This window comes from Radiomyces spectabilis (assembly GCF_025331425.1).
Source record: "Radiomyces spectabilis strain NRRL 2753 chromosome Unknown BYT42scaffold_4, whole genome shotgun sequence".
Taxonomy (NCBI): domain Eukaryota; kingdom Fungi; phylum Mucoromycota; class Mucoromycetes; order Mucorales; family Radiomycetaceae; genus Radiomyces; species Radiomyces spectabilis.
In genome coordinates this window covers 231916-253311 of record NW_026251929.1, presented here as the reverse complement: position 1 = coordinate 253311, position 21396 = coordinate 231916, and the positions used below count along the sequence as shown (strand labels likewise).

Below are 21396 nucleotides of genomic sequence, written 5' to 3'. Positions count from 1 at the left end.
AAGTTATGCGGCGCCACGTCAATAATGTCAAGTGACTGCCGCCACTTTTGGTTTATACGTCGTGAGTTGAAATTTTTCGAGGAGCCAAAAAATGCCACATTTCTTTACTATGTGTTCTTTTTGATAGATCCGTAGCCTGTAAAGAACTGCAATTGAATCGTTTGCATCTTATTATTACCATGCCATCGAGAGTGTCATGAGATTTTTTACAAAAGTAATCGTTTTTACTTTGTTGGTGCTTAGGTGACGACGACAAATCAAATGTATTTGTCATGAAAGGAATCATAAAAGAAAATTTTTAATATGGTTTCTATATTACATTTACTCAAACACGCTCTTATCACTCAAATCCGATTGTTTTCCTTCCGCATTCTTGAATCGCGTCTTGAGTTCATTCAATTGCAGTTGTCTCTTTTGGTATTTTCCAAGTTTCTCTTTTCGAAGAGCAGCACGAATCTGTGTAAAGAAAAGAAAAATAGACAACATTAGGCTCATCAATAACATTTAGCAAACCAAATAACCAAACACTTACAAAGTTGGGATGAACGAATTCGGGGTTCTCAAAGACAGTGGGTCCACCAAATGCGCCTTCAAAGATACGTGTAACGGTCAAACAGAATCGAGGTCCAATTTCAACCAAGGCCATGTCGTCTTTATCTTTGGCGGTGTATCCAGGGGTGTTCTGCGCATTCTTTTCCACAATCTATTGGTTCAGCAACATCAGTCAGATGCCCACCACACACGCGGTCCCAATGTTTGGAAACTTGCCTGATAGTTTCTGAACCAAACTCGGTTATCGACAATGGAGAAAGAAAGAACATGGTCGACAAAAGGCTTGGAACGTCGAGAGCCTTTAGGTACATTGAACACTTGCGAGAACAATTCCTTCAATAACTGCCAGTGAGGCTCCGAATCAAAGTTTTTATCAAACGATAACACATGGCGCGATCCCTTCAAACAGTTGCCCGTCATTTTCAACTCGTCCATGGTGTGTACTATAATGTTTGCCATCATAAGCCTGATGATCCACCAACTTTGTCCAATATCACTTACAGTTTTGAACGTGGAATTTCACCGAAGGACCGTTGGGGGTCTTGGCCATCCACATGTATAGATCTTGTCTTTTTCGTACTTCGAAGAAAACCGCATTGTTACAATTATTCAATTCCGCCAATTCGTTCAAGACGTATAAGTTGTTTTTCGTATCAAGTTTAGCGTCTTTCTTGGCGTGAGGTAATACACCTTCGAGATCGGTGAGGAGATGACGATGACTGCCGCGATTCAAGAAGATGATTTTTTAGCGATCAGAAATAGACAGTGACTTAGATGCACCCGACCAAACTACACTTACCGGTACGTAATACCACGAGACGACAGCAACAACACACGTTGCTTGTTAATTCGTTTATCCTTGACACGATTTTCCGCAGACATGGTTGATCGAACACCGGGAAATAAAAAATAAAGCAAAGAGCAAGAAGACTGAAAAAATCCACAGTTGCTTAAAGCACACCGTAGCTTGACAAAAATCGGATAAGCCACTCAAGGAAAACCCATTTGCCATTTTTGGCATCCATACCTGAAAAATTTAATTTCGTTCTAACAAAATTGTTTGTCGCATTGGCAGAAAAATGAAAAAAGTCAGTGTACAACCTTGTTTTATTCGATGAAATGGACAGATACTATTGCTCAAATTTCTAAATAGGCAATGGTACTGCAACATTTGCAGTCTCTTATAAAGGCATAATCCGTGATAACGTTGCATTGAATCACTGTCGATATGTTGTGGTGACTATAAGAATAATGCCCTGCTTTTGTTTTTTTTATTCGCTTGGTGCAATCCCGTGAACCCTTCAAATCATGAATTCCGTGTAACCATACAAATAATCAGATTGCTGCCTTTTTCTGAACGGCTATCGAGAGCGTATGAAAAGGATTTGATACGAAAGCATGGGCCGCAATGTTATTGAAGCAACTCCTGTAAAATTTGTCAAGGAACAGAAATAAGTGCTTCTAACCACCAACTCGGTTGAGTCGATCAAGAAAACTCCATGATGGGCTTCCTAATATTGGACCGTTTTAACGAAGAAGCTGATTGAATATCGGCTAATTTGCGTTCAAAAAGGCAAGAAGGATAATCATTGACAGCTGCAAGCGCTGACCAATCAGGCCGCATTAGCAAACTGAGAAACTGGGGCGCGATTGCAAATGAAAAGCGAGTATGTACTCTACTCAATGTCGAAGCGAAATCAAAAATTTCGTCAGAGGGAATGAAAAGACTCTCTTTCCAGAGAGCGGTTGCAACGGGCCAAAAAAATGGACGGGTCATCGGCAAATTAATAACTTCAATGGTACGCATGGAAGGTGATATTATTTCCTTTAGCTCCGAGGCGTCGATGCAGAATTTAATGGAGGCTTGACATTGCTGCAATATGTAGTGGATAAGGTATCCAATTTCACTGTCATGGCAAAAAGAGGCAAAATAAATACCTCGTATTAGCATAACAACTTGATTTTCACCATGACTTCCCTGAGAATCGCTGCGAAGGGTACCTCCATGTCGCCTGATAATGCCTGGCATAAGCTGGCCAAGATACTTCTCTTGTCCAGTCGGCTTCTTCCATAAATGGTTAATGGGTGATAGCGAAAGGTGACTTTTTTCGGCAAGTATTACGCAGGTGAATTTGGGCTTTTTGCTGCTCTGCTTCTCTTTTGCCGTTTCATCAACTTTTTTTTTCCTGGTCGTCTTAGTTGGTAAGTTTCGAAAAGCTTCCCATTGTCAATAAGTCCACAATTGCTGACTCTTGCACGTTTTATATACGCAATCGCCGCTCCTCATTTTAGGTTGGTCAACGTTTTGCTTGGCCATTACATCCTGTATCATGGCTGGTCTCCAACACTGTCGTCTTTCATCTTTGATTGCTAATGGGCTGTACTATTGTCATCACGTTGCGCGTGGAGCAAGCTACTCTTTTGAGTAGCGCTTTTGCGACCGGGGGATTCCATATGCTTTTGGGAATGATACCACGTCAAGGCTTGTGGCTTACGCCCCGAGAGGGCCCCTGAGCCGACGTCGGATGAAAGAATACCTCCCCTATTGTGACACTGTCGCAGGGGCCCCAATGACTGTTGTTGACGAAGTAGGGTCATCGACAGGAGGGGTTCGATCTGGTAGGTGATAAGTTCAACTGAAGGGTTCCGACTGAAAAGTCGAGTGGCGTTCTTCCAGAGTTTGCGGGGGTGATACACTTGAGTTCTCTCGTGTTGACGGGTCTCTGGCTGCGCCTACATCGACTTGCTTATTCTTGCTTCGGCGGACTGTGTGTTGTATGTATTTGGCGTGCTTGATTCACTTGAGCGCGCGTAATAATTAACGGTCTTTGTTGAGCAGCTCGGTTCCTGCGACGATGCATTGCCTGTCGTTATTACCACTGAACCAGTGTAGAGGTGATTCTTTTGCACAGGAAGAGTAATCATCGGACGCGGTGGTTGCTCGCTCGGTGAACTTTGTTGAAAATAGTTGTAATGAGCATATGGGCAAACCGATATCGGTTATGTTTCATTCACAGCCGGGGGATGGTCTGGGGAGCCATGGACGCTGTCATCGCCCTGCTGAGCGGTCTTGTTGGATTGCGATGATGTATTTGTCCGCGAATTGAGTGGTCTCCTTGACTACGATGATCAAATTGGACCGGGCGATCAAGCTCTTGTCTTTTGAAAATTGTCTTTGTGCATCTAGACATTTTCAATATCTTGGGAGGAAGATGGAAGTCGGTGTAGAACCTTTTCGTGACGGCATGTCGTAGGACGGAGTAATCGACCTTGTTGAACTTGACGATCAAGCTATTGACACTAGATTTGTATTTGTGCATGTATACACATCTAGTAACTTGTTGGGTGGATTCCACTGTGAACCCCCTTTCTTCCGGAATGTCAATGATGGAAATAATCGCCCTGCTGAGCGGTTCGCTGCAATGATGATATTCCTCCATTATTCAGACTTGTCTTATTGGCTACGATGGTTGAGGAGGACTTGGCGATGAAAATATGTATTGTCTCAATATGGCTTTTTGATAATATTTCGCCCTGCTGTTGCAATGAGGGTTTGCGTCCGTAATTCAATATCGTGATACTGATTACTGTACGATGGCTGCACCGGACTTGACGAACTTTTTTTTTTGACTGAATCCAATATTCTTCTCTTAACAAGCCGTACACCTGCTGTGCAATGGATGCCGCCTGCCACCGGAGGCCGCCCTCTTACATTGAGCGACTTTCGTCAGACAAAAAGCCTAACGCATACACGGCATAACCTGGGCGAGAACTCTTGACGGACTTTGGTATATTAATGACAACCTTATGACATACGTTGCAACGTGAGTTGTTTCTGAACACGCGCAGGGCAGCACTGATTGACCGCCTCAGTTCCATCCCGCCCAGGCTATGATAGATCTAGAAAGGTGTGTGGGTATGTTGGGTATTTAAAAAAAATGAGTTAATAAGCTCTTTGATTGATTCAAATTTCGTCAAGATATTTTACCTTTGTTATTTGAGTTTTCAATAGTCATTGATCGCTTGACATGGCTTGGTTTATATGACATTGGAAAATTTTGAATTAGTATACGTTCATTACATCATAACAAAGGAAAAGAAATTGGACTTGCCTTTGAACCAAATGGTAAACCGAACAAAAAAAAACAGCTGAATACGGACCACAGGTAAGCTTCTTCGATGCGGACAATGAAGTTGCTTCCAAGGACGGTTAAGCGATGGATCGGTGATGTCAGCTTGAGCAGGCAAAAAATATGATTGCCAGAAGTGGTGACGGTAATTTCGAGCTGGATTCCAGATATCGAGAGTTTCCCGAATAAAAGAAAGAAAAATAAAAAAAGTACATGATGATAAAAAAAACAATGGTCGCGTCAGTAAAAACCTCCTAAAAAAACCCTGTGGGAAAAAAGAGGAAAGACTGCGAAAAGAATATGTACATAAATATAAAAACAAAATACAATAATTGGGAAGACATCTCGAATACCATATCATGAGAAGCAATCCAAAGGAGAGGAACATGAAGAGCACGCGTAAGCGCTTTCCGATGAAAAAGAAAGAGTACCACCAACGATGGCCTTTGACGTCATCTGGTTTCGCCAGATGGATGGATGAATGGCGAGAAAAAGTCAGCTTGTGGTGTCCAGAACTTTCCAGGCAAAAAGAAACGGAGAAAACTGGAAGCTAAAAGAAGAGATGGAAAAAAAAGAGAGGTAAGTCTCTTTTGCCGGAGCAAAATCGATGGTAGACCACTCGACGCTTACCTTTTTGAGGATGGTGGTCGATTTAACCAAGTTAGATACACGGATAAGAATGGTCTGGATGATGGACGCGGACGGGATCTTGATACAATGATACCGAGAGTTTTCCAGGTAAACAGAAAGAGGGAGAGAAAATCAAGATAAAATTGAAGACCAAAATATATGATTTTCCATGGATGAAACAATAGTCACCCCACTGATGCATGAATTCATAGATCGAGGCACGTCTGCTTATGTATTATTTGAAAGAGAATGAAAGGACATAAAGTATAACTGACAAAAAAAAACCAAATTGAATGATGCTACAGAAGAACGCCAGTCGTATCATCAACCACTTTTCTTCAAAAAGAGCTCTACTCACATTTTTATTCGAAGACGACGATGCTCTGTTTGACCACAACTGGCGCAAACGGCATCTGCTGCGGATTGTTTCGCCTATTATTGTGAAAGTGGGCAGCGAGGCATGATTGAAAGATATAAAAAAAGGTTTAACAGGTCCTGATAACCTAGTGTAGATCATGTGATTTACAAATCGCTTAATATCCCAAAGATTTTAGTTATGTAGATTTTGCATCCAATATATTCATTAGAGATGCGTCACACTGATATGACTAGTTGCCCCGATGTAACCCATCTTTCTTTCACTTTGCAAATGCCTGTTGCGCTTCATTTTACTACTGTAACAAGACTTAACTCCTACTTAGATTTCACTGTAATCCGATAGAACCAATCCACCTTATTTAATGGCAGCAATCCGAGTTGGGAAAAGCAGACCGACCTTATTCTTTGAGTTCGCGTTGAATCGATTTGTATTTGCTCACCTAAAATTGAGAGACATATATATTTACCAACCCATGAATAAGAAGCCAAAGGAAAATGATACTAAACAAGAGCTTGAACAAGATCAATTATGTTAAATTACTGTAAGTCGCATAGAATAAACTCTTCTTCTTTCGGCATATGGACCGCCTTCCATATCTTATCCACGATAGAGAATTGTATTCAAAACTTCAGCCTACAGTATTGCAGGCAATTTTCCCGAGTATGCATTCATTACAGAAGAGCGACCAGAATCACCTTAGGAAAACGTCGATATTTTGAGGGTACTGTAGTCAAGGAGATAAGATTGCCTTCAAACCGTTGGATACTTTGCACAGATGGTTGTTTTTGGCATTGCTCGCAATACCAAAAACCCTCTGGTGGCACAGATGATGCATCAATGTTTACAAACTGATCTATACACCAAACCATATCCTTACCATTTGCAAGATCTGGCACTCATCAATAACTGATCAGTCATGATATATATTGACAATAACTTTCTATTATCTGGCTTTTGGGGAAATTACCAAAGTCTAACAGCTGTAATGACGAAGGTTGAGAAAAAAAAATACCAGAAGAACCCCACCACCTAAAAGCCATTAGAATATGTTGTCTGAGAGAGAGAATAAGATGGAGTGGCAGAGGACGAGAGAAAAGAGGAGAAACAACATCCGGAGACAAAAGAGAAAATCCAACAAACTGAAGAAGGAAGAGAAAAGTCGTCGCCAGGACACCAAAATCGCAGAGAACGGTGACGCTGAAAAAAGTCAGCTGAGAGAAACGGTGAACAATTGGGAGGGAATTCCATAGGCTGAATTCCAAAAGAGAACGGTAGACGTCGAGCCAAGAACTGCCAGGCAACGAAAACCGCCAAAAGCGCGCCACCGAAAGGAGCGCCAAAGAGGGACGAGAAAAACCGGAACATCAGGGCATCGAGACCGCAGAGAGAACCTTCGATCAGGAGTACCAGGACACCGAAACGGCAGGGAGAGCCTTGCACCAGGAACACCAAGACGGACCGTGAAGGGGCTTGACACCTTGAGACGGTGTGCTTCGTGCATCGGCACACGCCGCCCAAACCATTTCCTCATTACGGACACCATTGTCATACCAGTTCACCGAGCGAGCAAGCATTGTGTCCGATGAATAACTCTTCCTATGCAAAAGAATCACCTCTGCATTGACTCAGTAATAATAACAGCAGTAATGCATAGAACCGGTGCTGCTTAACAAAGACTGCCAACTATTACGCGCGTGCAATTGAATCTCAGATATCGTCAAGTACACGCTAAATAGCGTTCCGATAGCCCTCCATGTTCTTCTTTTTTTTGGACCTCTTTGATGGACAAATTCTCGTGGTCTCGAAATTTTTGACTGCCCGCTTGCTCTTATCTGCGGAGAAATACTCATCAATGTGCGTCTGGATGAAGTTTTTGGGGTTTAATCTACGCAAGATATTGAAGATATGCGAGATGGCGTCTTGATTGAGAAGCTATTTGATTACCTGACTTGCTTGCCAGCTCTCTTGTTTTTCATCATTGAAAAAGGTAACAAATGCTCGAAAAGCAATGTGGGCCAACGCTTGGTACACTCCAAAACATCGTTTTGCGTGACGTGACTCGATGGCCTTTTTGGGACGAAATAATGCTTACATGATCCGGGGTCATCGCTATATGCAAAGTATTGAATGGTTCCAAATAAGGAGAGAAGAGCAGGAAATAGCTTACCAAAAAAAAAAAAAAAAGACCCGATGAGAATTGTGCACCGTTTGCGTATGAAAGAGCTGCAAGGGTTCGATAAGTGCCCCTAATCGTCTGTGAAGCGCAGAGTGCTTGCTAAACATTTCATTCAGCACGCATACTATTTTTTTAATTGAGCGTAAATGATGGCTTACAGGTAGAACGGCTTGAATGGAGTGACTTCAGGGGAGGCGGAAGATGTTCGAACGAGGGCGAGTCATTGGAAAGGGAAATGCTGAAAAGAGATGGAGCTGGAGAACTCGACAACATATGCAGATGAGAGAAGAAATGAAAGCAAGATAAAAAGCAACACAAAGACAAGAACTAGTCAGATGAAAAAGTACACGGGATGTTCGACGGCAAGACGGGTGAGCTATCGCCTCAATATGCGTTTCGCATTCAAAGTGAAGAACGATAGCCGAGCTCATTTGATTCTGTGGCAAAGAAACAAAATAATTTGATAACTGATGTACTGTACACATTGCACTCGCCATTAAACAGCCACTCACCATATATCTTGAGAATAACGCTTCATTATCGACTATACTCTCCTACCTTGCCCCAAAAAAGCCCATCATTGATATGGTCTTTTTTTCTATGTATGGGGTATATGAGTTGTGGTCATGATGTGAGGCGTACAAGCAACAATAAATTCATGCTTGAAAAAGCAAAAATGAAATGGATCTGAAGTTTGACAGCCGTAAAAAAAAACCCATCTGTGTAACGGTGATGGATCGATCGGCACCAATGACTCAAAATTACAGCGACCGTCATAATGCGAAATTTTCTGGCCTGCCTGTCACCTCCTACCATGCTACTCTTGCGACAGTGCGCGAGACAATCGGCCATAGCCCGCAGACCATGCTGGCCATGGCATATATCTCATTCCTACAACACTAGTACGATGCGAAAGACAACCCAACTAGCCGACAAACTACCAGTGAAATTGAATCGACAGCAAGACTCCTTCGGTATATACAATATTGCAGGAAACGAGAATGCCACGATTGACGCCACCTCATTTCAGAACCGAATGCCATTAAAGCAGACGTACAACCCATAGATCTTATTCAAACAGGCAAAGACAGCGATATTGTCCAAGTGCCAGGCAGTACTTATGGGTAAGCCCTTTACTGAACCTTTGCTTTTGGTTCCGAGCCACGATTTAACGTTGTGATTACTTTGCAGTGGTCAATTCACTTTGAATTGGGCCGAACGACCGCGCAATATTCTCATTGTAAAGAAGCCCAATGATGTCAAGACGGAAAAGGCATTGGTGGATATCGCAAGGTAAACAACGCGTCGCGAAACCCATGGGAAGTGATCGATCATTTGACGGATATTCTGCCAGTTGGCTGCACCAAAAGCATCCAGTCAATATCATTGTCGAATCTGAAGTGGCCGAGCAATTCCATCAAGAACTTCCCTTTGCATATGTGATTCCCAAAGGTAGACCCACCGCTATTTTGAAGCTGTCATACATTATCTCATTATCTTCACCCAGGTCAGAAACAGGAGTACACCAGAACAGTGGATTTTGCTATTACTTTGGGCGGCGATGGGACCATGCTTCACTTGTCGTCCCTGTTTCCTAAAGCGGCCCCACCCGTCATTTGCTTTTCTCTGGGAACGTTGGGTTTTCTCATGACCTATGGTACGTACTCATTTCGGGTTTAGGTGCACTGCAAGGACCAAGCAAAAAAGTTGAACTCAAACCGTAGATTATAAGAATTACAAGCTGTTACTGGATGATATGATGGCTTGTAAAGTATCGGTTATGCTTCGTATGCGACTTTTTTGCTCACTGCATCAACCGGATGGTCGAAGGATCACCGTGGATGGTAAGGAAGTTGGTGACCGACAGGTGATGAACGAAGTATCGCTCCATCGTGGTCGTTATCCACACTTGACGACCATTGATTGCCTTATTGATAATCAGTATCTTACTGAATGTGTGGTACGTATTCCTTCACTGGTTTGATATTGGGCTGGTAACCAGAATATTTCATGGTTCATTTTGATTTTCTAGGCGGACGGGTAATTGAACGAGACTCGCATTTTTGGGGACGAAAAGTTACTGATGAAAAAGGGACGCATAGACTCATTGTATCCACGCCCACTGGATCTACCGCCTACTCGTTATCAGCAGGTTCGTTATGAAGTGAATCAATTTGTGCAATAACCATGTAAATATAGCTCGCAGGATATGTCTAATCCACGAAACCTATGCAGGCGGACCTATTGTCCATCCCAGCGTACAAAGTCTTGTGCTGACGCCGATTTGTCCTCGATCACTATCATTCCGAACGGTGTTGCTTCCACCCAGTGCCAACGTACAGCTCAAGGTTGGTTGATGATTGCAAGTGATTTGACAAGAAACGCAGCATGTGTGACTCGGCGACGTTATTAGATTGGGCAGGCCAGTCGAAGCGAAATCGAGGTCTCTATGGACGGACAGGAAATCTTTATGCTGGATAGAGGCGAATATCTGCAGGTATGTCTGGTTTAATTACAGTATACAAGTCATAGTTTTCATGACCATCCGTATCATTCAGGTCCGGATGTCAAAATACCCTATCCCCTGTGTGAGTCAAGTCAATGGAGGCACAAGCTGGGCCAAGGATATCAATGAACTGCTCAAATGGAACCAAAACTTTGGACGCAATCTCGTGTAAACAACAACAGTAACAACATCATCATATCACTGACACTTCATAACGAATCAAATATTGTATTGTTACAATGGCATTTTTATTGATCATGAAAAGCTATAGGAATTGTAAAAAGGAAAGGGCATCAAGTATAAAATAGAAGGAATCCATAAAAAAAAAGATTCTTTAATGTTGGATTTGTCTATTATACAGTTTTTATAATGACAATGGTGAAAAGAAAAGGGCTGATACATGTCAAGTTTTCCTTTTTTTTTGTGATTAAGCCTACTAGGCGAGAAAAATATACAGAAACCAAGGAGTAGAAGCTATATACAAGGATTCAAAAATGGTACGAGAACTGGCAAAGAAATGATAGATGGAATGGAGAGATTATGCTTAGCCGAGCACCTTTTTGATGCCTTCTTTTTGTGCGGGCGTCAGACTTGTAGGGAAATTGACGGTATACTTGATAATGAGATCGCCTTTGCGGCCCGTTTTGGAATTGGGCATGCCTTCGTTGCTGACGCGGGATTCTTGGCCGGAATGGATGATGGAGTTGCTGTTATTCACGTTGAGGGATCTACCGTCGAGAGTTTTGATGACGCGCGAGAATCCGGTAAGTGCTTCCACGAGACTGAGCGTAATATTCATGCGCAGATTATCGCCTTCACGTTGGAATACAGGATGCGGTTTTTCTTCGACAATGAATTCGATGTCTTGTGCTTGTCCATTTTCCAACTCGTCGCCTTCGCCGGGGAAACGAATTTTGGTACCAGCTTTCCACCCAGCCTTGACATTGATGGTAAGAATTTTATCCGTCGTCACCGGTCGTCCTGTGGCGCCATCGCGAAGTTTGCGTGTGACTTTAAGTCGTTTGGTCGTACCAGTGTATAAATCTTCCAGAGAAATAGGCAAGGGTCGTTTAATGGCCGGGGGTTTCTGTGGCTGGGCTTGACGGAATCCGCCTCCGCCACCACGACCACCGCCCATGCCGCCCATACCACCCATACCGCTCATGCCGGGCATACCACCAAAAGCTGAAAAACCGCCGGGCATACCACCGCCGCCGCGAAAATCGTCATCATCGTCCATGCCCATACCACCGCCTCCGAAAGAAGCAAAGAAGTGTTTAAAGATATCGTCGGCATTCGATGGGTGGTACGATTTGAATCCGCCGCCAGGACCGCCAGAGGTAAAGGTGAAGGTATGACCACCACCACCGCCAGGGAAGCCGCCACCAAAGCCAGGGAATCCACCACCGGCGCCACCAGGGCCTTCAGATGGCGGTGGACCGGCTTTGAGACCTTCTTCACCGTACTGATCGTAAATAGCACGCTTATTCTTGTCGCTCAACACTTCAAAGGCTTCACCAACTTCCTGAAATTTGGTTTTAGCCAGTTCGGCTTTGTCCTTGTTTCTGTCAGGATGCCATTTCAAAGCTATAGGGGAAAACGTTGCGTTAGTTTATCATACTTCCATACAATCATGCAAAAAAAAGGCAGTAATGAACCTACCTTGCTTGCGGTAAGCCTTTTTAATTTCGTTTTCGTCCGCATTCTTGGACACACCCAGGATAGCGTAATAATCTTTACCCATAATTCACTTGCACAGAAAAGGATAGGGTATCCGTTGGAGAAAAAACAAATAAAATAAAAAAAAGAAGGAAATTTGTCAGTCAATTTTTTCCGTCGACCCATTTTATGCACTCGAATAAGTTTCTCGCATTTTCTACCCTACGTCATTGGATGGTAAGATTGCCTTTTTTGGAAACGCTAGCTTTTCACCTTTTCAGTTCATCCAAACCAAACCTGCCCTTATTGAATTTTTTTTTTCTTGAAAAGCCTATTTAGTACTTGAAGCTTGGATGGACAGCGTTTGTTTTTTGTTTTCATTTTTCAAAAGAAGCTTTTCTGACAAACAGCGACGGCAGTTTTCCTAAGCAGGTCTGCCAATGACAGGGATATTTTTATCAAACAAGTCCGATATCCATCCAGCAGTTTCCATTTGCGCCGCTGGTTCATCCCGTCTCATTATTCGCTTTCACAAGCTGCGAGAATTTCGACTCGGCAATTGAGATACTTTGAGGAGGCTTTCATACCCGAACAGTATATTGAAATTGAATTCATCTGTCTTTGTCTCCTTTGTTGTGTTTCAATTTCCTCCGCGTTGAGCGTATATTCCCCGTTCAACCTCGTATTGGGGAGTTTCTAATGCGTTCCTGACTTTGGCCGGTAGTTGGTAAAAAATCTTGCTCTCATCTCGTTAGTGCTTTAAATTCATTCTTAATCAACCCAAGTCAGAGTCAATGATCACCGTTTTCATTTTCTTTCGAATGCTTTTTGTCAAGATATGGAGCGAAAGAGTGCGTTCCAATAAAACCTGCTAATGCCATTGATTTGCAAATCCGGTTTTGAATATCAACTTACGCTTATCGGTGGACGATCTTTGGCTTTGTCCAGAAATGCTACCGACTACGTTCCAAACAAACAGTTTTCCACTTCTTCCGCCCCAATTGCATAATTTTCGCCTGATGATTATTCCCGTTACTTTTTGGGCAGGGGGGCAGTATTTTATTGGAACAAGTTACAGTTTCGAGTGCTGTGAAAATTAAAATACAATACTTTTGATTGATTTATCCCATGTCCTTGGTCGGCGTTTTCAAAAAGTATAAAGCATGTGTTTTCCAGTAGTATGTTTTATTACTATTGGCGTATCAGCCGTAGCCTAATGGTTGGCATAAAAAAATGTAATTACCGTAACTTGGCGGCATACGCCTCTAATGCGATGCTTCGAGTTTATACGGGATCCGTCACGCTAAGGTGGTTTTAAATCCATAACGATACGAACAAAGGTAAAAAAATGCCAATATCATGGGCCAGGATAACCTGAAGGGGAACCATCGATCGGTCCATCTTATTCAATGCCTTTCGGACTTGAAATCATCAAAAATGTCCGCTTGGACTTCTTTTAATGCACTGTCCTTTTGTCTTTTTCTGAAGACGTGTGTGGAACTTTTCACAGTGAGAAACAATTCTTGTTCCTATCCCAATGTTGCCGGGATACCATTGAATTAATTACGCATCGATACAAATTCGTCATGTCTCTCTACGCCCAAATCTCGCAAAGCTAGTCTTTTTCCACTTTTCATTCTATGGCTGCCCTTCAACCTTCTATTGCATTGACAAAAAAAAGGGGAAAAAAGAGAACGCTAAAGATTTTTTTATTTCCTCTTCTTCCGTTTCCTTTTTTTTTTTTTCCTTTTTCTCTCCCCAACGCTCCCTTTGACCATCACTACCGACCGACCTCCCGATAGTACTAACATTCTGTAGGGCAGCTCGGAAGGTACTAAGATTTTGTAGGCTTCAAGCGGCTCTGTTCTGCTCTGCTCTGCTCTGATCTGCTCTTTCGGTGACGACTTGGTGCCCGCTGATTGGCGTTTCAGCAAGTTTTGGCTGTACTAACATTTGTAGGGCAGTTTTGAGGATACTAACATTTTGTAGGTTTCTCAACTTCTCAAGCGGCGCAGCTACAAGTTGGACGGGGGGTGGGATAAGGGAACAAGTTACAACAACTTGCCCAGCGGAAGTTGTTGGTTGGGGATCACCCGTCACGACTCATAGCTGAATGTCAAGAACACTTTTTTTTAATTAATTGTTTTTCCTAGTTTACTTTTTCGCGTTCAAATTCTCTTGTAATAAAAACAAGGCCATCTGATGCAAAGCACTTTTTATTTGTGAACATTATTAAATTTTTGATATTGATCCGAAGCACCTGACAGCAGCATGTTTAGCTACAATAAAGGTTCTTACCCAATGTCATGATTTCCAGGAAACGGGGGAAACGTTTGATGGGTGGTGAAAATATCAAATCATAGTATGAAAACAAGCGCTCTTGAAAACATTGAGCGCAAGGCGAGGGCGCGTGGATAGCATAAATGAGAGCGGCATATATCATGGAATGTGCTCAGCAGCTGAGGCAAGTTTTTATTTTGAATCAAGCATGATGGAAAATGGCAAGATAAAAAAAGAAAGGAGAAAAAAGCTTCCAGATTTATGATCTGGGCTTTTCCTTCTTTTCCTTGTACAAGGCGAGAAGGGAGACACCAGCGACCTTGACGATCTTGAAACGGACACCGGGAATATCACCGACGGCACGACCCTTACGACCGAAACCAGCAATGAGGACTTCGTCGTTTTCGTCAACAAAGTTCAAACAACCATCGTTGGGAACGAAAGCGGTGATCTTCTTGCCGTTCTTGATCAATTGAACACGGACACACTTACGAATGGCAGAGTTAGGCTGCTTGGCTTCAACACCACTAAAATAAAGAGAAAAAAAAAAACCAAACACATCAGTCAACCCGTTCACTCGACATTTGGGGTCCATCCCACGTTGCCCAAACAGTCAACAATAACAACTACAACTTACATCTTTTCCAAAACAATGCCCTTGGCGTGAGAGGCACCGGCAAAAGGAGAGGAACGGAAAGCAGTTCCAAGAGCTCTCTTCTTATATTGCTTGTCAGCCCAGCGCTGTTCACGGCGATGAATGCGCAATTTACGAGCGGCGTTCAAACCTCTAGGCTGTCCCTTGCCTAAACGATAAAGAAAGACGTGAGTAACTCTGCTGCTAGACAACCACTGAATTCAACATGCTAGCCACGGCGACAGATGGATGTTGCAATGAAACACAATCAGGATGAGTGGTCGAGAACAGTTCCAATGTCGATGACGAGAAACTGGGAGGTGAATGTGGTAGTGTTCAATTTGCTTTAATTCGTTTTCGACGGCTGTTCGTTTTGGCGAGGAATTTGTTGTGAGGGCTGTTTTCATCCATCCATTGAAACATCCATCGTGTGTTTCATTGCATCCAGTCATCCAAAAGTCTGTTTCGCTCATGGTAGCTGAATTCATGGTTGGATTCACTGTTTGACAGCTTACCCATGATGATATAGTCGTTTCGATAAAGAAGGTGTTTCGGGCTGCAGCCGCCACATCAACACTTGAGCCCGTTCTCTCACCTCGGGCCAATTTTGTGACAGGTTTATCGGGGTTTTAACACCCGTCCACCAATCACGTCCGCCTTCTTTCACCTCATTTGACAGGACAACTGTAATGCATGGGATTCGCTGTCTTCCGACCTCAAAGCCAGTAAAAATGAGTTCAATCCGTCCATCGTTCGTTATCAGATGACTCAAAAATAGCAAAACTTTCTTGATCGTCTTGCCGGGTAGTTGACCTAAAAAAATCAAAAAAAATTACAGATATTGTGCAGAAAGAAAAAGACAACCCTTTCATTCTTCAAAAAACTCTTTCATGTGGAATAGTTTATTAAATATCTCTGCTAATCTGTGCAATTTATCGATTCGAAATGCCTGTGTAGTTCAGGGGATTTGCAGCTTGGACATTGGCCCTTTTGCTTGGCTGCACGTGACGCGCACTGTATTTTAGCAGTCACGATCGAGTGGATTCAAATTTGAGAGATGAAAAAATGTCCAAGGAGTCGAAAAGAATCCGATAGAATAAAAAAAGAAAAAAGTTAAAAAAAGACATGGTAGTCCATCGAACTGCCCTGAAGCATGCCGCGGTTTGGCTTCGTGCCCCGGAGAGTATGACGAGAATGTATAGCTCCCTGAAAGCAGCCCAACTGGGATCGGCCGCTGCCAAGCGACAGATCTGGACTCTTAAAGGTAAACTCAATTCTTTTTTAAAATCTCGTCCGCAGCCTTTCGGTTCTTACTGTCAAACGTTTTTCCAGTCAATCCTTATGCGTGCGGAGCCTTGCCTTCAATGTACAGTCAAAAGGTAAGTTGACATGGTGTGTTGCTCCGTTTTTTTTATGCATGGGCGCTAACGGTTCCTCGGTAACCGCAGCGAGGCTTCCATGCTTCAGGTATGTCTTCATATGCAGGTGTATCTCCGTTATTGCGGACAATATGAAATTAATTGAGACAATTTGTATGACAGGTCCTCAATTCGCTGCAAAGCGCGATCCCTATGAAGTGCTGGGTGTTAAGAAGGACGCGTCCTCTAGCGAGATTAAAAAAGCATACTATGGTGTAAGTACAGGATCACCGTTTTTTGAGTTCATTGGTCTTCGGGTTGGTTGGAACACACAATAAGAGTTCTTACCGGGATGTCGGAATTTTAGTTGGCGAAAAAGTACCATCCAGACACCAATAAGGATAAAGATGCACGTGAGAAGTTTGTGCAGATTCAGGAAGCCTATGAAATCTTGTCGGACGATCAAAAGCGTCAACAGTACGATCAATTTGGCCATGGTTTTGACGGTGCAGCAGGCGCAGGCGGACCTGGTGGTTTCCATCAAGGCGGCGGATTCCCGGGAGGCTTCGATCCCAACGATATCTTTAGTCAATTCTTTGGTGGCGGATTTGGCGGAGGAGGAGGAGGCGCTGGCGGATTTGGCGGTGCCGATCCCTTCCGCAACGTGGCTGGCGATGATATTCAGGTAAAGAAAGGAACACGATCTTTTGTTGGGCCTGGAGGCTAAAAATCGGGTGCTCTGTAGGTTCCTTTGACTTTGACGTTTATGGAAGCGGTCAAGGGTACGACCAAATATGTCACGGTGAATAAAGTCACTGGATGTAATACATGTCACGGCAGTGGTTTGAAGGCCGGTAAGCAGAAGCAACAGTGTCGAGTGTGTCACGGTACTGGTGTGCAAGCCATTGCCATGGGTGGTTTCCATATGCAAACCACTTGTCAGGCGTGCGGTGGTGCCGGTTCGTCCATTCCTCCTGGTGCAGGATGCACAAGTTGTAACAGCGTCGGCAAAGTACGTGAACGAAAGTCCGTGCAAGTCAACGTTCCGCCGGGTGTCGATCACACGTCGCGCATCTGTGTTTCGGGCGAAGGTGATGCACCCATCAAGGGTCACGGTCCCAATGGCGATCTTTTCGTGTCCTTGAACGTATGTGTTTCATATAATTGCTCTTTTGTTGAGTAATTCGTATTTTAACATGTATATATTCTGGGAAAAATAGATTTTGCCGTCCAAGATTTTCCGACGACAAGATGCAGATATCTTTGTGGATGCGAAAATTCCGTTCTACAAAGCTATTTTGGGTGGCAAGGTGCGCATCCCTACAGTGGATGGAGATGTCGAGTTAAAGATTCCCATGGGTTCGCAACCGGGTGATAACGTTGCTCTCCGTGGTCGTGGTGTGCAGCGATTGCGCAGCACCATGCGTGGCGATCAGATCGTGACCATCAAGGTCGAATTACCAAGGTACAATGATATAAATGGAGAAGATGAAGTGCAAAGCGTGAGTTTTTAACATGGTCGAATTGTGCAGAAATATCAAGGGCGAACAGCGCGCGATTATCGAAAAGTATGCCAGTTTGGTGGATCCTGAATATCGTGTGGATGACCCACCTACGCCTCCTCCCTCTCCTCCTCCATCCGAACCCCCGAGTTCAGGTGCATCCGCATCAAAGGGTGACGACCCTGTTTCGAAAAAGAAGGACCATGATGTCAAGTCCTCGAGCGATGAAAAGTCAGGCAAGAGTCACGATAAAGAATCAAAAGGTTTTTTCAAAAAGCTAAAAGAGAAACTTTGTCATGAAGATGACAAAAAGGATGATAAGAAAGACGATCAAAACTAGACTTTTCCTTTTTGTTGTCTTGTCAGATAAACCTATTCCATGTAACGATACTTTAGACCGCTCTATTCAGCCATGTCATACTACAAAGAAAAACCATCTAGATAGAACATTCCAAAGAGATGAAAAAAATTACAACCCCAATACAATTGCCTTTGCCGATGATCATGAGTTTCTACAGCTTTTCCTTTTCGGTGTCAATGGTATTTTTTTTTTTTTTCTGTATTGGGTTTTTCAGATATTTTCACAAGCTTCACAAGGTTCACAGGGTTCAGGGTTCACAAAATTCGCAGGATTAATCCATCATGATAGTTTAGGGTTTGTTTACAAATTGACGCATACGGTCGAGTTCTTTGTGGACGTCTTTTCTACTGATGGTGGCGCGACGTCCAGTGGAGGATCCGTCTTCTGCACGGCCGGTAGGCGAGGTACCACCGGCAGCTAGGAGAGACGAAGCCGGGGAAGCGGCGGTAGGCGAGCCGCTGCCGGAGGACGCCTTTTTCGATAACAGCGATTGGAAGAAATTGGCAAGCACTTCGTGGGATGGACCACCGGCCGCGCCGGCATTGGCGCTGCTGAGAGGACTGGCGGGACCACCGGTGACAGGAGTCCCGTTGGATCCCATGGTCTGAATACGATCCACAGGATTGGGAGAATTTGCGACTTTACCTAAGCCGGCTTTATCAAGCATGGTATCCTGTGTGAGGGATGAAACGCAGTGATCTGGGTCAGTGGAGGTTGGTCTGGAAATGCAAAAAGGCAATTTTAGTAACACTTGCCTTGTGTCGACTAGATCGATCACTGTCGCGATCGGCACCGACACGCATCAGATCGATGGTCACGGGCGACACGCCCAAGGGACCGACAACACTAGGTCGCGTCGATCCAATGGCGCTTCCCGTGCCTTGTCGTGTAGGTCCTTCGGGAGCACGCTGAAGTGTCTCAAAATGGCGCTCCAAAAATACTTGTTCATCTTCACATGTGACAGTGGCTGGAATATTCAACGGCTGTCACCGCGTCATTTCAGTAAAATAATAAAGCAACACGAGGTTTTGTCCCAAGTTACCTGTTCTTCAATTTCGGGATCGGGGATAGCTTCTTCAAAAATGCCACGTGCTCCGTGAGCTCCAGGTTGTTGTCGGTCGATGACGGCTTCAATATCGGCATCCCAGCCTTGATGAATGCTTTCACAATCAAATCCTTCTCGTAATACACGAATCTTGCCCCATGAATCCCAGCCCGAAGGAACGAGAACGGAATCTCGTTCAATGACCTGCGCTTTCAGCATGAATGGATAAGATTTCGTAGAGGTCGTGAGCAGTCGGTGAAGAATGTACTGACGAAGATTGTGAAATGTATACGGATGCAAGGTGGAAGTGTAAAATAGAGAAGCACCATCTAAAAAATAAGATCCATGGAAACAAAAAATCGATGTGTGAGTAGCCAAATGCATGACGGGGCTGTGGATGGACAAAAGATTTTACATTTCATGCAAATACACCGTAATGTTTGTTGAATAAAATCAAACTGTTCCTCTTTATAATCCTGGGTTTGCTCCAATTTGTTCAAAGCGTCACTCTAAAGGAGCGTATCACGGTGATCAATAATCCATCGTGATGCTATATTCGGGGATGAATGCGTTTTTTACCTTGCAACACACTACTGCGATAGGGATACCCAGATTGGTGGTTAAGCAACCTTGAGTCAAAGGAAGGGTGACCTGATCTGCGGCGGTGGTAGTAGTGACCAAAGGTGTGGGAACAAATCCCGTCGGTGTGGAAGGTATTGAACTGGTGGATGTCGAAGGTGCCATATTGATTCCATTCACAGCAGGAGTGGGTTCGGTATACGATTGTAGGTAATGTTCCACTGCACCAAAGTCAAAAAAAAAACAACACAACATTAGATGGCCCATCCCCAAAACTCCAAAATGATATCGGGTGCCGGTCATTACCTTTCTCTCTCAGTTCATCGACAATGGCTTTACCGCGACTCCAGGATTCTCCTGCACTTCCTTCTTTACAAATCTCGTCAATGGCGTGTTGCAAGACGTCGATCCAGCGTTGCAAGGTTTCCAAAAATTTCCAAGGACGCGTCCAATCAAGGGCGATAATCACCATGGAGTTGGCCAATGTTTCTGAACTGAACGCAAATTTTAAAAGTGGCAGATATTCAGGTGCGGAAAGGCCCAGCTGGTACAAGCCCAATCGAGCGATCGCTACGTAGAAGGAAAAAAGAAATGGAGACGGCATGAGTCGCCAAGCGACAGAAAAAGAAAAAGGGTGGGATTATTTGGCGAACCTTCATTTTCTTCGTCTTGGATATCGACAAAAGTGTAACCCAGGGCGAGGGTATTGGTCGCGTCTTGGTCGAGATTTTCTACAGGCATGGGGGTATAATTACTGGAGCCGACTCCAAAGGATGTCGGTGCAGCTGTATCGTCCGACTCTGGGACATGAGCTTGAGGTCCAGGATCGTTTTTAAGATAGTGAATCAAGGTGGATTTGCCGCAACCGGGATCACCTACACAGAAGTCGGGTCAGTCAAAAACGGAGAGTTCCGACACTAAGTGGTCATCTTGAACATTGGACGAATTTTTTTTACCTAGTATAAGGATATGCTTTGTGGATATCATTTTCGACGATGCGACGCCTTTCAGAATGGTGGACCAAATCTCATCTTTTTCGGGAGCCGTTTGAACGCCTGTACCTGAAGTGGTGGAAGTGGTTTGGGTGGCGGCGGCGGCTCCAGCAAGAAGTGGACTTGAAGTGGGTAAAGGCACGGTCATTTTCTAATACAAGGGCATCAGGCAGTTACAGCAGTGTTTCCTTGTGTTTTTTTTCAATATGCAGAAAAAAAAAAGACGTTTCTGAGAGAGTGCAAAAAAAAAAAAAAAATTAAAAATTGCGGGATGACGTTTCCCAGCTTAATAGGCTCAAATTACATATCCTGCACAGCCTTTTTCACCACTTTTTCTTTCTTCTTTATTCATACTTTACCTAACGATAAATAAAGTCATCGTTTTACCCCTAACCTATAAACCCGACAGTGATGACAGGTGCGATGACCATTCGGTGACTCATCTTTTTACGATTCATAGACCATTCCAAAGATGGGCGCCCTGATTTTCGCATAACACATCAGTCCTCGATATGGAGAATCCACACATCCTATCTATCTGCAACACAACAATCGATTAAGGCAGCCCGACATTGTCCTTTTTCAATCCACAGAAATATGATTGTCAGGTCTT

General features: G+C 43.8%; 8 protein-coding genes across 8 annotated transcripts; 2 read left to right on the top strand and 6 right to left on the bottom strand.

Annotated features, from left to right (window-relative positions):
* Positions 1–186: 186 nt before the first annotated feature.
* Positions 187–1474, bottom strand: BYT42DRAFT_562000 (Brix domain-containing protein). The gene is made up of 5 exons (XM_051567420.1): positions 1352–1474; positions 1054–1271; positions 769–995; positions 533–703; positions 187–456 (listed from the first exon to the last, which is right to left on the bottom strand). Exons 1-5 carry the CDS (start codon positions 1432–1434, stop codon positions 322–324), a joined length of 834 nt encoding a protein of 277 aa, XP_051424970.1. The 5' UTR covers positions 1435–1474; the 3' UTR covers positions 187–321.
* A 1370-nt stretch (positions 1475–2844) lies between these two features.
* BYT42DRAFT_561997 (uncharacterized protein) lies at positions 2845–3315 on the bottom strand. The gene has a single exon (XM_051567419.1). The coding sequence runs from the start codon at positions 3148–3150 to the stop codon at positions 2923–2925; it is 228 nt and encodes a 75-aa protein (XP_051424969.1). The 5' UTR covers positions 3151–3315; the 3' UTR covers positions 2845–2922.
* Positions 3316–6680: 3365 nt separating this feature from the next.
* On the bottom strand, positions 6681–7187 carry BYT42DRAFT_561988 (uncharacterized protein). The gene has a single exon (XM_051567418.1). The coding sequence runs from the start codon at positions 7054–7056 to the stop codon at positions 6721–6723; it is 336 nt and encodes a 111-aa protein (XP_051424968.1). The 5' UTR covers positions 7057–7187; the 3' UTR covers positions 6681–6720.
* Positions 7188–8665: 1478 nt separating this feature from the next.
* Positions 8666–10707, top strand: BYT42DRAFT_561981 (ATP-NAD kinase-like domain-containing protein). The gene is made up of 11 exons (XM_051567417.1): positions 8666–8841; positions 8898–8991; positions 9059–9160; positions 9222–9319; positions 9375–9524; positions 9592–9827; positions 9900–9907; positions 9970–10019; positions 10103–10215; positions 10281–10364; positions 10426–10707. The coding sequence occupies exons 1-11, from the start codon at positions 8682–8684 to the stop codon at positions 10543–10545; spliced, it is 1215 nt and encodes a 404-aa protein (XP_051424967.1). The 5' UTR covers positions 8666–8681; the 3' UTR covers positions 10546–10707.
* Positions 10708–10917: 210 nt separating this feature from the next.
* Positions 10918–12117, bottom strand: BYT42DRAFT_493057 (uncharacterized protein; the record flags this gene model as incomplete). Its single annotated transcript, XM_051564192.1, has 2 exons — positions 10918–11960; positions 12036–12117. 2 exons carry the CDS (start codon positions 12115–12117, stop codon positions 10918–10920), a joined length of 1125 nt encoding a protein of 374 aa, XP_051424966.1.
* A 2352-nt stretch (positions 12118–14469) lies between these two features.
* On the bottom strand, positions 14470–15501 carry BYT42DRAFT_561967 (40S ribosomal protein S23). The gene is made up of 3 exons (XM_051567416.1): positions 15462–15501; positions 14950–15115; positions 14470–14839 (listed from the first exon to the last, which is right to left on the bottom strand). Exons 1-3 carry the CDS (start codon positions 15463–15465, stop codon positions 14572–14574), a joined length of 438 nt encoding a protein of 145 aa, XP_051424965.1. The 5' UTR covers positions 15466–15501; the 3' UTR covers positions 14470–14571.
* Positions 15502–16480: 979 nt separating this feature from the next.
* BYT42DRAFT_493002 (uncharacterized protein) lies at positions 16481–18146 on the top strand (the record flags this gene model as incomplete). The annotated part of the gene is made up of 5 exons (XM_051564187.1): positions 16481–16579; positions 16672–16989; positions 17050–17451; positions 17525–17769; positions 17837–18146. 5 exons carry the CDS (start codon positions 16481–16483, stop codon positions 18144–18146), a joined length of 1374 nt encoding a protein of 457 aa, XP_051424964.1.
* Positions 18147–18456: 310 nt separating this feature from the next.
* BYT42DRAFT_597623 (dynein light intermediate chain-domain-containing protein) lies at positions 18457–21015 on the bottom strand (the record flags this gene model as incomplete). The annotated part of the gene is made up of 8 exons (XM_051570950.1): positions 20748–21015; positions 20445–20666; positions 20098–20361; positions 19792–20012; positions 19628–19721; positions 19210–19541; positions 18919–19150; positions 18457–18866 (listed from the first exon to the last, which is right to left on the bottom strand). The coding sequence occupies exons 1-8, from the start codon at positions 20929–20931 to the stop codon at positions 18457–18459; spliced, it is 1959 nt and encodes a 652-aa protein (XP_051424963.1). The 5' UTR covers positions 20932–21015.
* Positions 21016–21396: the final 381 nt, after the last annotated feature.